The sequence below is a fragment of the Aquila chrysaetos genome, chromosome 25 (genome assembly GCF_900496995.4).
Source record: "Aquila chrysaetos chrysaetos chromosome 25, bAquChr1.4, whole genome shotgun sequence".
In the NCBI taxonomy this organism is placed as follows: Eukaryota; Metazoa; Chordata; class Aves; order Accipitriformes; family Accipitridae; genus Aquila; species Aquila chrysaetos.
In genome coordinates, this window is record NC_044028.1 from 3,100,167 (window position 1) to 3,113,652 (window position 13,486).

General features: G+C 47.8%; 1 protein-coding gene across 1 annotated transcript in view; it reads left to right on the forward strand.

The window, feature by feature from the left end:
- CACNA1H (calcium voltage-gated channel subunit alpha1 H) overlaps window positions 1-13,486 on the forward strand; it is a 255,993-nt gene that overhangs the window by 237,621 nt on the left and 4,886 nt on the right. Inside the window, 5 exon segments of the mRNA XM_030002143.2 lie at window positions 4,102-4,180; window positions 6,310-6,431; window positions 6,939-7,277; window positions 9,020-9,172; window positions 12,935-13,118. Of these exon segments, the coding sequence (XP_029858003.1) occupies window positions 4,102-4,180; window positions 6,310-6,431; window positions 6,939-7,277; window positions 9,020-9,172; window positions 12,935-13,118 (877 nt within the window).

The following is a 13,486-nucleotide window of genomic DNA, read 5'->3' on the forward strand; positions in this document are numbered from 1 at the left end:
TGTGGGCCAGTGATGCAGAAATAATTGATGTCAGAGCAGGAAGAGACACAAGAGGAACTGTAGTGTGCTTCAGCCAGCCGTTGCAGGAGTGGGGCAGCAGAAGACACATATTTCATCAATGCCTCAGGCCAGCAGGATCTAGAGGGATTTGGGTAGGATCACAGCTGACAGTGCAGCACAGGAGCGATAGTGCCCAGGTGGTTGATGTCCTGTTGTACGTGATCAGTGCAAGACGCTTGCATATCACAACCTGGCATAGTTGCTCTGTCTGCCTGCAGATAGTGGCATAGGTCAGAGGTTGAACTCTGATGGGACATGCAGTGGTGCTTAGCTACTGCAGCCTCACTTAGGAGGAGGCAAAAACCTAATAGCAATGATGTCTGCAACAGTAAAGCAGAGACAGCCTCCCCAGGCCACACAGGAGCAGGGGGAGAAGGGTTTTGCTGGGTTTGTGGAGAGTAGAGTCACTTTCCTTGCCGCTGAGCAGGGTTATTCCAGAGCTTTTGCAATGGTAGATCATAGATTCAGCTGGGTGGTGAAGGGTGGTGGTTCTTCATACAGGCCCTCCCTGCTCCTCTGGGTGGGATGGAGGACTCTGCCTCTCTCCCCACAGCATCCCTCTGTCCCAGGCACACAGGCGCTTTTGCCAGCAGCATATGACAGCCAGGATGCCAGAAAGTGAAGGTCCAGGAGGAATCAGAGATACTCACCAGTGTCTCCGTCTTGTCTTGTGGCTTCTCTGAGATACTTTAGGGCACCAAGAACATCTCCAAGAAGTTGTTCATCTCTGCTTCACTCGCTACAGGCCACAGCCTCCCCTCAACACTGGAGCCACAGCAAATGATGGATAGCCCCTGGCTGCCAGAGAGAGGGGTTATCTGTAGTTTCTTCTGCCCAGCCAAAGGCACATATCCAGTTTGATGAATAAACAGAGCATGGGCTGACCTGTTCAGTACTGCTAGAGCAGAACCACTTCTCAGAGCCTGCTTGGGTGACCGGCTGCCAAAGTTGAGGTTGCTGACCAGAGCTGGATCTCTGTCCCTGATGGAGAGTCCAGCACAGGCATCCCAGCCTTTGGCTGCTGGAGAAAAGTGCCTGGATGTGCTCCTTCCCCCTCCCGTTCCTCCCAGCAACATGATTCATGCATAATCTTTTTCTTGCCTGGTCTCAGTAGATCTCAAAGTGCTTTAGAGACATTAATTAGCTGTCCACAAGGGTATTACAAATGGGTACGTTGAGTTACAGGAGAGGAATGACTCACTCAAGGTCACAGACATACATACAGTCTGCCTTCTCTGCTACTCAGCAACCGCTGGCTGACCTCGCTGCCTCCACCTCAGCCCATCTCTGAGAACATGTCTTGGGTCCTCTGTGCTTAGGCCTTCGTGATGGCCATGGGCTGAGGAAGACCTTCCTTTCCTTTCCTGAGGGTCAGGTACCAGAGAGCCATGGGCTAATACTGACAAAATATTAAACCTGGCACTGACTTGTACTGATTCAGTACAGCCAGAAGCTACACAAATAGACCTAAGCAAGAGGTGAGCCATTTAGCTCTGCCACATTCTCTTGAGCACGTGTTTGTGGGCTGCCCTCTCCAAACTCAGGAGCCACCAGCTGCCTGCCTGTACCCGTGTGGATGCTACATCTGCAGGGGGTGGTCAGGGCAGCAGGTTGTTCTTGTGTGCACAGGGAGAAGCTCTGGATGTCTAGATACAGGGTGGGATGGAGTTTAACAGTGAAGGCAGTCCCATCACCCATCCCAGGATCTTTCACTTGCTGCTGTCCCCCACATCTCTCTTTCACATAGCCATGTTTCCAAATCAGAGTCAGATGTTCAGTCACTTCCCAAGAGATCCTGTGCATCAGCTGAGCTTTGGAACTGCCCATGTGTCTGCTGTCAGCCAAGGGCAGATGCAACCTCAGACACCAGCAAACACCACGTTAGCAAACATGCCTCTCAGCATTTTTAGAGTATGCCTATAGCTGTGATGCCTTGAGCCTATACAGCAAACCCATGAGTGTAAACTGGTCTTTGAAGGACTTGTTATGAGACACGTTAGTTCAGTAATGCAATTAGTCATGATCTTAAATACAGAATCTTTTACAAATGCACACTAGATAGTAGGCAAATTGTTTATGAGCAATGTCAGCTCATAACATGCTTTGCATGTTGAGAGATAGATAATAGTTTTGACTGATAAGCTGGTAATAATTTTGATGTTAGTCTAAATTCTTTGGAGTTTCATCAATGCCAAAAGTTTGCAGGCTGATTTATTAGGCATTAAAATAGCAGTAAAATATTCAGCTTATAGGCTTCTTTGAAAAAAATCCAAGACCCTCTTCTGCAGTGCTACAACATCAGGCTTTAATATACACTCAACCTAGAAAACTTGTTTATCACTTTTATTTTCCTTCCCTCTAATTATTTGCTCATTTGCCTCCCTGGCAGTGCGTGTGTGTGCATTTGCACGTGTGCCTGCTTTCTTGTATTTTCTAATTTGCAGTCATTTTGCAGACTGCCTTCTAATGTCTTACAAACCATCAGTGGTCTCACAGACATGAGTTAGGAAACACTATTCCAGAATACAGTACATACAGATGAAATAATCCAGACCAGCCATCCACATCACTGTATTATCTCTATTATTCCCTGGAGTATGGCAATAATGTTAGTGGAATTGCAAAGCTCTATGTGTAGTAGCCAGTTTAGGCTTTATAGCAATTACAGTCTCCACTGGGTGATTTGACTATTCCCATTTCTTTAATACAAAAAAAAACCCTACTTCATAAGTGATAGCTGTGTTAATTTTATGATTACAGGTATCATACTAATAACCTTTCTAATGAAATTAAGCAGCATGGTCAAAATACACAGCAACACTGTGGCTGTGCCACCTCAGAGAAGAAAGCTCTCTTGAACTGAAGAGTTCACTAGAAGATGTCTTGGAGATCATGAATCCCTCGTCCTGACTACCCGAATCACCACCTAGTTCATTTTTATTTAGAGATAAAATGATGCTTGTGACACCATGTCTAACTAGAGAACTTGATTGCTCTATCTCCAGTGTCTAACTGGAGAACTTGATTGCTCTATCTCCAGTACAAGCCCATAGACACAAGGCATTTTAAAGTGGCAGGAAAGGTAAATGTGACCAGAGTTAGTTGCAGGTAAAATGCAGGTGGTTAGCTGGTCAGGTTACTCTGCCCTTCATATTCTCTGCCTGAATCACAAAAAATCTGCTCTTTTAGATGTTTTAAAGGCTTCGACCCCATGTAGTGATTGAGTCCAGTGTGGATAACTGTAATGCCATTGTTACTAAAAACCTTTGCGTTCCCTTTAGCATTATTGCACTTCTATTACCACCCCCTTCAGCCACCTTGCAGTGCATGTTAATACCTCATAGTAGCACACCATGCAGTGTTTGAACTGCAAGGTGCCTGCATTGGTATATGGAATAAGGCTTTTCTTTTGAGACGCTGAAAGCTAAAATTCAGGTAGTGTTATTGAGAAATATCTGTAAAGTGGCAAGGCTAGGTGAGACTTACATCTTGCTGGAGCATATGTTCCTTTTCTGAAAGCCCTCCAGGCCAGCAAAGCCTTTGAAAACCAGACAATTCCTCTTGTGGCTTGAGACACGTCTTGTTAATGTCACTGCCTTGAAACCCTCAGCCTTCATGCTCAGAGAGTCTCAAACGTGGCAAACAGAAGGGAAAGGCCCTTAAAACTCAAACCAGAGCATAAGGTCACTTAAACTACCACTGCACTGAAGTGCAGTGCTAAGTGCCGCTGAGGCTACAGCTACAGGTTGGCCAAATTACAGATGAAGGCAGCATCCTGGGTAAGTGGAAGGGCGATGGAGAGGTACTAGCCACAGAGACTGCTTTGCGTGTGGGAGTATCTGCTCATTCCCCGACATGGAAGACTTCTCTGGGTCTATTAAAGCAGACCTGTGAAAGGGGACCAGGGTGTCGGAAGCCAGGGGAGATGATAATTAGCCTCTGGCCACCAGTCCCTCTTTTGCTTATGTTTAAAATGTGATGGAACAATTTAATTCATTAACTCAACTTGCCTGACCCTTGTTCTGCTTTCTCCTTGTGTAGGTAGGGAACCTTGGCCTACTTTTTATGCTCCTGTTTTTTATCTATGCTGCCCTGGGAGTGGAATTGTTTGGCAAGCTAGGTGAGTAATGTGCCTGACACAATTTATTTCATCCGGTTGATGTTTATTTGGTATCTAGCTGTTTCCTTTCTTCCCTCTCTCATTCTTGGGCCTTCCTTAGCTTCACAGCTCATGGTCTGAAGATTAAAGTTTTCTCTTGATCTCAGGGTCACAGATGACACATAAGGATGTAATACAGAACCTGTCTAATGTGCACACACACACACATTTAGAGATTTGTTCAACACCACCCTTGGCTGTAGAGGAACTATTTACTGTTTAAATATAATTGTCCAGCATGGATATGTTCACAAAGATGGAAGTTTGCTACTTCATGACACAACATGAGTCTGCAAAGCTGGATGGTAGTCAGATTCGCGCTGGAGAGATGCCACCGTAAACACGTCCCTCCTCGGAGCTTCCACCACACTCCGTTAGTTCTGCACTTGGCTAACATTGCTCTTCCAGCTGCCCAAGTCTTGCCTGTCCGTTGTTCTTCTCAGCATCGCCTTCCCCTTTCAACATAAATCAGGAAGCATCCACTGGTTCCTGATTGTCCAGCATCATTTATTCCTCCGGCTTGAGGATACTGCAGAGCTGATCATGAATGTGTCCACCACTAAAAGGAAAATCGGGTGGAGTCAGAGAGAAAACACTATAGCCCTACCTTGCCCAGCTTAGCCAGGCCAAAGCAGTCACTGCCTTTAAACATGCTGTTCGAAGGAGATGTGTCTGCTTTCTCAATGTTTGCATCCCAATTAGGGCTTCAAGAGCATCAGAAGGGCCCTTTCTCCGCGGTGGTTTTATGGCTGTCATTAATCCCCTTTATGAGTCCAGCCCTCTGCTTGGATTACAAATGCCTGAAAGCAGAATATTTCTTTCAACCAAAGACAAATTATTTTTCAGTGTTCAACAAATTCTGGAAAAAAATTAGTTCTGCATCCACCCCAAATGAAATACTGTGGGGTTTATATTACATATCTAGATATATAGGTACATATTTCTTCAGCCACAAAGATGAAAAATGTCTTATTCACAAAGGCACCTTCTGCTGCTCTGAATCCTTTTTGTATTTCCACGCACACACCTTGCCAGTGCCAGCCTCCAGGTAACCACAGCATGTGGTCAGAGATTGGGAAAGCCCTGATCTTGTCTGGGGCAAGCTGCAAGCAGTCAGCACACTGCTTCCCATCCTGATTTAACTGGGAAATACTTTCACTTCTTTTTCCCAGTCACTTCTAGTCCATGTCAGCCACAAGAACCATCAGCACTCACTCCCCAAGACTGGTCATTTGTGGGGTTTTTTTGCTTTTTTGGTTTTTCTTCCTATTTGGCTCTGAAATAAATACCTAACAGTGAAATGTCATAGCAAGAGACATTGCTGCCTGTCCTAATGAATATTTAACGAGCCTGTGTCTTATGGAAAGAGGGGTATTTCATATGTTCAATTTACATTCATTAGTATATTAATTCTTAGGGGAAAAATGTCAAATTGCTCCACTTTATCTCAGTTAAATATCCCCCATGGTAAATGTACCCTGTAAAAAATAATCAAGACAAGGACAATCAAGACGATAACAGAAAAAGGATACTGTAGAGCAGTATTTGTTGAGACAGCCCAGCAAATCTGCTTGTTTCCACCTCCTTTTAGATCTCTTTGTGTTGGCTCTGCCTGTTGGGGTAAAGTCAAGAGAACCACAGAAATGTTGGTGGAAGAGGCCTCTGGAGGCCCCCACCCAGCCTCCCACTTGAAGCCCCATCAGGAGCTCAGAATAGCTGTGGCTTTGTCCAGCCAAATCTTGAAAACTTCCAACAACAGAGCTCCCCTACCTCTCTGGTGACCTGTCCTGGGGCTGTTGGGCCCTCCAGATTAAAACAACTTTCCTAATGTCCAACCTGGACCTCCTAAGCCACAGTGTGTTGCTGTCCATTATATCATCTGCCTCCACTGGGAAGAGTTTGGCTACATGATCTCTGCCGCTGCACTTCGGTAGCTGCAGGCCACCATGAGATCACCACTTAGCAGTCCTCCCTGATGCCATGTATCAGTGTGGCATATCTCGGGGTCTCAAACCAGGTTTGGGGAGGTGCTCTGATTAAGTACTGGCAAATGTGGCTTCACCGACATGCTCTCCTTCTCTCTCCTGCAGACTGCAGCGAAGAAAATCCTTGCGAAGGTCTGAGCCGGCACGCAACTTTCACCAACTTCGGCATGGCCTTTCTCACCCTCTTCAGGGTGTCAACGGGGGACAACTGGAATGGTATCATGAAGGTGTGTGCAGTCTCTGTCTGGGTGCTTGCTTCTCTCTGTAGATATATAGATACAGATTTCAAACAAATTTAGGCAACTCTTGTGTAAAAACAGAAAAGGTTTCCTTTTAAAACTTCAAAATTAAACTTTCCCATTTAAAAGCCAAGTGTATTTTCAAGTGATAATTTCTCCTAAGTCTCACCCAACCTGAAACTTCATTCTTTTTAACATATATATACATAATACTTTAGGAAAATAATACCAGTTCTTGTGGCTGAGAGGAGTAGTCATGTACTCTGTGCTCTGTGCCTCTGGGACGTAACACGATCCTCCTCTTTGTAGAGGATGTAATTCATGGTGTCCGTATTTTCTTCTATCCATTTTAGTTGTAGCTACAAGCCATTGTGTCTGGGGTATGGTATTATATGCTTTTCAGTCCTCAGCAGGTTATCTTTGATGCTTCTGTATTTGGAGCCCAAGCAAAGCCCCAGCCCTTATTAATCCCTCACTTCTCCCTCTCTGTTGCAGGATACTCTTCGGGAATGCACTCGGGAAGACAAGCACTGCCTCAGTTACCTTCCTGTTATCTCTCCTGTCTACTTTGTCACCTTCGTCCTCATCGCACAGTTCGTCCTAGTCAATGTGGTGGTGGCAGTGCTGATGAAGCACTTGGAGGAGAGCAACAAGGAGGCCAAGGAGGATGCTGAGATGGATGCTGAGATCGAGTTGGAGATGTCCAGAGGAGCAACCACGTCGACCAACAGTGGGAGCAGGGGAGGTGCAGTGGCCCCAGAGAGCAGGGCACCCTACAGAAGTCGGGAGACCACGAAGTCGGAGTCAGCGGTGCAGGTGAAGGACCAAGCCCTGGTAATAGTTCACATAACGCATCTGCTCTTCTTGTGCTCAGGGTAGGGAGGGGACAGTTCTCACCAGTCACTGCTGTCTGATCATCAGGCAGTCAGATCCCGAGTGACACAGAGCCAAAGAGGCAGGAGACAAGGCAGCGTGGGAGGAAGGCAGCTTTGCCGGGTTCCCCTACAGCAGAGATGTCACCGCCACCTCCACATCTTGAGTCATCTCAGGAGGGCTCACTGAGGTGGAAGGCAGCTTGAAACACGTTCTCCAGGGCTAACGCTGTCCTGACCATTGTTCTGGGGGAGGGGTGAAAGCCCATCCCTTGCCATTTCCAGTTCATTCAAAGGTTGTGAATTTTAAGTTCAGAACCGTAACAGCCACAGGTCTCTGTCCTGCTCTCCTAGCTGGTGCATTGGTCCTTGTCATTTTAGCATGGGCAGCAGCACCAGGGAGCAATCTCATAAAGCCCTGGGAATGCTGGCACTGTCAACCCTGACACATACAGTAAGGGATGGCATAAATTCCCTTCACACAGACACAGATATACTGCTCAGGTTCTTTTTAATCCCACTTTGAGATTTCCAGGGGAGCCTCAAGCAGATCATAGCGTGCAGCTCAGGAGGGCATGTCTGGCACTGGTGTAAGCATGCAGCTTCCCACTGGCTTATGCTCTGCTTATGGCATGGCTGACTTGGACCCTGGGAATTGTCAAAGCCCCTCAGCAAGAAGCTGGAGGTTCCTGGGTTGATTTTCCAGACACTGCCTGTTCTCTGATTTCTATTAGTCCTCTAGCAAAATAGGGCAATCAGAAGTCAGGGGGGAAGGAGGGACATGAGATAATTGTCTCATCCCATGTCAGCAGCATATGATTAAGAGTGAATATGAAATTGCTTTGTCACCGTGATCGCAAATAAAATCAATGGGGGATTTGAGATTAAATTACATTAAATTAGATTTTTGTAAAATCTATCAGACTCTATTAAGTTAAGTAAAAAGAAATTTAGTTACACGGCGATGGGGAATTCACTATTTGAATGTAGTTTCTAATAGACATTTCTGCAGGTAAATATACCATAAACACCCAGGTTGCTTTTCTCACTGGGGGAAGAGAGGGCATATCCTTTCACATAGGCTGTGATTGCAAACTGAGTTCATTCTCACTGGGCTTTCCTCATCTTCCAATACCTCCCGAGCACATCAGGAGCCATGCAGAGCCTCCTCTTAGCCCTAGAAAACCCATAGCGAGAGGTGATGCTCCCCAGAGGGAGGACAGCACAAGCAGGGAGCTGGCCATAGATTTCCCCCTACGGATGAGATTGCTCGAATGCAGGTGAGGATTTGCAAGCCAGGGCTCCCCCTCCCCTGTGTGGTAGTGAGGCAGAGGCACCGCGGTGGAGCTGGGTTGTGGCAATGCCCTCACTCACATCTCAGACACCCAAGCTGTTCTGGGCAGGCGTGGATGGCTGGCAGCTCAGTGCTGCACTCCCTGCCAGCTGCACTGAAGAGGTTAAACACGTAGTGCTCTGTATGACTAATCCTGCCACTGATGCTGGCATGAGCACCCTGGAAGGTGTTGCAGGATGCTCCGTATTTTCAGGCCACTTGTGCCAGTTTTTGCAGCCCACGTTTCCTTTTCTCTTCCTTCCTGCTCTGGATGAATGGGGCAACTAGGAAATGCCATGGGGCAAACGTGTTCGAGCATTAAGACCCAGACTTGCTCTGCTACTGATGCTTTTTATCTCCCTAATTTGAAGGAGGCGCTGAGCTGTGAGAATGTGTCTTTAGCCATCCCAGACTCAGACACGCTGGAGGGGGCAGAGACTCCCATCATGGAAATCCCGTCCTTCTGCTCTGTTTCCCACCATGTCCTGACACCTTCCCACAAAACCCCAGGCCACGAGGCTGAGGTGAATGACTCCGCGCCGTTGCTTCTGCGTTGTGGCATTGTGCTTTGGTGCTGTGCAGCTAGCGGTGGTGTCTGAATTGTCCTAAACCTGTCTCTTCACAGCCACAACAGTAGTTTTCATCTTCTGTCCTTCATACTGCCTTTGCGTGTACAGGAGCTGGGCAAAGAACGTGTCCTAGCCGACTCTGCCAGCAGCCTTGTGTGGGACACGAATGAAATACTCTTTTTAGCCAAAAAAAGTCTCGCATTTGGTGTGATGTGATGTGATGTGTAAGCAGTCTGTCTTCAAACGATATATCAAGAGCTGGAGGCAGGCAGAGTCTTTTCTTTGTGGAGATAACAGCCCAGTTTGATTTTCTTATTGTTACTATAAGAAGTTGTTTATGATATAGTACTGAGGAAACAAAGGCGTAAGTAGATAAACATGTTAGCCTTTCAGCAAGCATCAGAGCTGTGGATTCAGGAGGTTCTCTGGCGAGATCACCCAGCAGACCAGAAGGGCTGTAGCCCCCTCTGCTCGCTCCTCCTGATCGCACCACGAACCGGTGCCCAGGTCACATCACGTAAAGATATTGCACAGTTTGCCCTGCTGCAGCGCAGCGTCCTCCTTGGGGGGAATGAGCTTCAGATGTCCTCCAGTGGGGACGAGAACATGCGAGCCACAGTCAGTGACGAAGATGCACATGTGATGGGGAGCACATTTGCTGTCATGAGAGAACTTGCAGTGGCCATCCAGAGTTAATCTGCTTCAGACTTGGGCCATTTTCTTTTTATTACCTGACCTCTGTCGTGACTATCAAGGCACCTTCTAGTGGCAAGTATCTCGCAGCATCTCCAAGCAAATTCTGGGCTCAGATTAAGCTCTTGATGACCAAGTGGTTTTCCCTGTGCAAGATGAGTGATATGAAGGTATAATCTTCAAGGAAGTTCCCCTGCATAGCTCTGCAGGGTGTCCGTTAGCTTGGCCACCTGGAAGCTGCAGAGGCTCAAAGGGAGATGGTGGGGAAGGCATCTTTCAGGGACAGGCAAAATTTGGGACTCTGTAAATGCAACTGCAAGGGGTCCCAGGTTTCTGCTGGCGGAGCTGAGAGCTTGTTACCTCTACAGGGACCAACAGCACAACCCCAGATGCCACCAGCGTCGGCCTGTGCAGGGATGCCAGCGTTGGCAGGCACAGGCAGGGAGTTACCTCCTGCCCTTGTTGTGCCTCTGCCTTCCCCGCCACAGAGGCTGCGGGAAATGGCTAAGCTCACTCGCAGGGCTGGAGACGTGTGCCTTCAGATCAGGAGCAGCCCTTCCTCTTGGAATTTTGCCCACAGCTTGTTTGCAGGCTCTTGGCTCTAGGCCTCTGAGAAGTTACAGTATTCCCTCTTCCAGAGTATCCTGCCAGTCACCTTTGCTTACAGAGTATCTTCTGGCCATTTAATCACCCAGGAAGGGTCATGTCCTGTGGAGGTATTTGTAGGATTATTTATTCTCAAGCTCCCTCCGCACCAGAGCAAAATCAGAGCTTGAACAGACTATTGATTCCCAGACATAAGAAGACGGAGTTGTGCTCATTGATTGAAGTTGCTTAACTGAGCCTCTGAGCTGCATCACCTAGACTATCTATGGTCAATTTATTGCCTTTCTACTTGGCCTGAGAGGGGTCCCACGGCAAGTAGGCTCCCACCTTGCACATCTCTATCGGATGCCTGGGATGCTCCCAAGCCCTCAGGGTGCCTGCAGGCAGGGTTCACCATACGCAGTCTCAGGAGCGCTGGTCCAGGTTAGGCTTTTGTGGGTTTTGAAAGGAGCCACACTGATTTCCAGGGCATGGGATCAGGCTCCCGAGTGCATCGGGTGTTTCCCACCAAAGAGGAGCAGCAGCAGTGCCCATGGTGGTGTGTCTCCAAACCTTCCTAGCTGTCGAGAGCAGCTCACCAGGTGTGAGCCAACACGCTTCCTATCCATGTTTCATATTTCAAGTACTTATTACAGTGGCTTTGAAGCCATATGAAATTCACCCACGTCCCTAACTCAATTGGGTCTCAATAGCTGATACCTTAAAAATTGCAGTTGTTAATGTCAAGAAGGGATTCCTGTTCATTTGTCCCAGCCAGACATGACCAATACTAGATTCTGTAGAGATGAACTGAGATTTAATAGACAGATACTGTGATCCTTCTGTTAGACTACTGAGAAAGTGGAGCAAGAACTTTTGTTCTCTGTGTGGCATTGGGGTGTTAACAATCGCCCACCTGCCTTCAGCTCAGGTGTTGCAATGCTGGTAGCTTATTAGCTGTAATGGCCAGAGGCCAACTGGCACAGCCAGACTGCTGATGCATTAATATATCAGACGACAGACCTGGGTTGCACCCGGAGGGCTGCTGGGCAAGGCAGCAGTCAGAGCTTGATGCCAACTATCTGTAAATAACTGCTGCTGATCCCCCCCATCTTCTCAGCCAAGCTCAACAGGGTAAAAGCATCAAGTAATTTGTCTCGGGATGTGTCTCTTTAGGGATCTGAGGAAGTAAATTTGTGAGCCAGAACTGTATCGAAAAAACAGATTTAACCAGATCCTTGGTGACCTCCAAACTATCCAGCGAGGGATCTCAGGCCCAGATTTTGCTAGCAGAGAGAGAAAACAGCCCAGCAGAGCAAAGCAAAATACATTTAATTTAAGACATGCAGCTGGGAAAATGTTTTCAATCAGTCACTGGGAGGCTGACGTTAAAGGAAAACCAAAGCGATTAGTTGTACTTTAGATAACATGGTAAATTGTGAGGGAAATGTGTCTAGGACCAAAACCTCGGGGACGGGAGCCAGGTTGCAGGTCCTGTTCCAAGGGCTCATGCTCCCCCAACACTTGGCCAAGTCATGGTACCACCTCTCACAACTGCTCCATCAGCACCGCAGAGACATCATTTGAGTCCCTAAAGCCTCCTGAGACCCCAGGATAAATTTGCTATCAGGTGCCTGAGGTGACAAGGGCCTCAGAGAAGCAGTGAGGGGTCAAGTTTAGGGTTTGTGACATGCTCTGTCTGGGCACTTCCAACCAGACCCGTTTCACAGCAAAAGCAAACACAGAGAATTCCCTTTTCTACCCCTGAACAGGCTCCTTCCCCACATATGTGCTGCTATGATGTCTTCTCCTTCCCTCTGCCTCCTGCCATGCGGCTGTCTTCTTCTGGGGTCAGTGGTGCCGAAAATGCTCCATGTTGTAGGAGAGAGGCCCCGGGGTCTGCAGTGGTGTTAATGTGTACGTTTAAATGTCTGCCTGTATGTGCGTTTTGGGGAAGATAATACATGAATTGCCAGAAACACTTGGTACCCTCGGTCAGCGTGGCCGAGGACTGGCCCATTTTGCCCGTCTGTCCCAGAGTAGCTTTGAGGAGAAGGGCATCACCACTCAGGCCAGGCTGAAAGCATCCCTGGGAAAATCAGAGCAGAACAGTGTGAGAAATGCTGGCTTTCGCATGTGTTTAAAGGGTGGGCCCCATTTTCCTGGACCTTAGTTTTTCTCTGCGGTGTCCAAGAGTCAGCTTAGCGGTGGGTCACTGATGCCTTATTTTACTCCCGCCGCAACTTGAGCTCTTTACTCAGCTAGCACAGCGTAGCTTTGGTATCCCATTGCAGTCACCAGGGCTGCAGACTCTCTGTAAGATGCCAAGAGGAACATCTGCACAAAGTTTTAAAACAAAAAGCAGACGAGAAGGAGATTGCTATAAATTCACCACCAAGATGCTGAATGACCCCATCTCCCTGTCTCCTTACTTTGCAGGGCGGTGCAGCCTCTCCGAAGCCACAGGACTCTCAAAACCTGCTGACGGTCCGCAAGATCTCTGTTTCCCGCATGCACTCCTTGCCCAATGACAGCTACATGTTCCGGCCAGTGATGCCAGCGAAAGCCCCTTTCCCCCTCCATGAGGTGGAGATGGAAACGTATCCCTGCAAATCCCAAAGAGGTACTGCTCAACGAGTTTTCCCTTCCTCCTCCTAGCCGAAATCATGGGGCAGCAGGTTACGCATGGTGGTGAGATGGGGAGTAAGCAACCCGTGCCAAATGTGGGCTGAGCCAGGGCTTGCTTTGTTCGATTTGATACCATCAGCAGGACTGCAGTTTCCCACAGGCTGCACAATTCCGTGTTTTCATCACGTCACTGCCTTTTCTCAGGAGAAAGCTAGCAGCTCGGGTGTTTGATTGGCGAGAAGTGGGCCTCCCAAGCAATGTCGCAGGCATAGAGGACAGGCTGTTAGCTGATGAAAAGGATACGAGCTGCACATTTCTTCTGAAGTGATCAGCCCTGACATCATGACTATGAATCAATAAAAT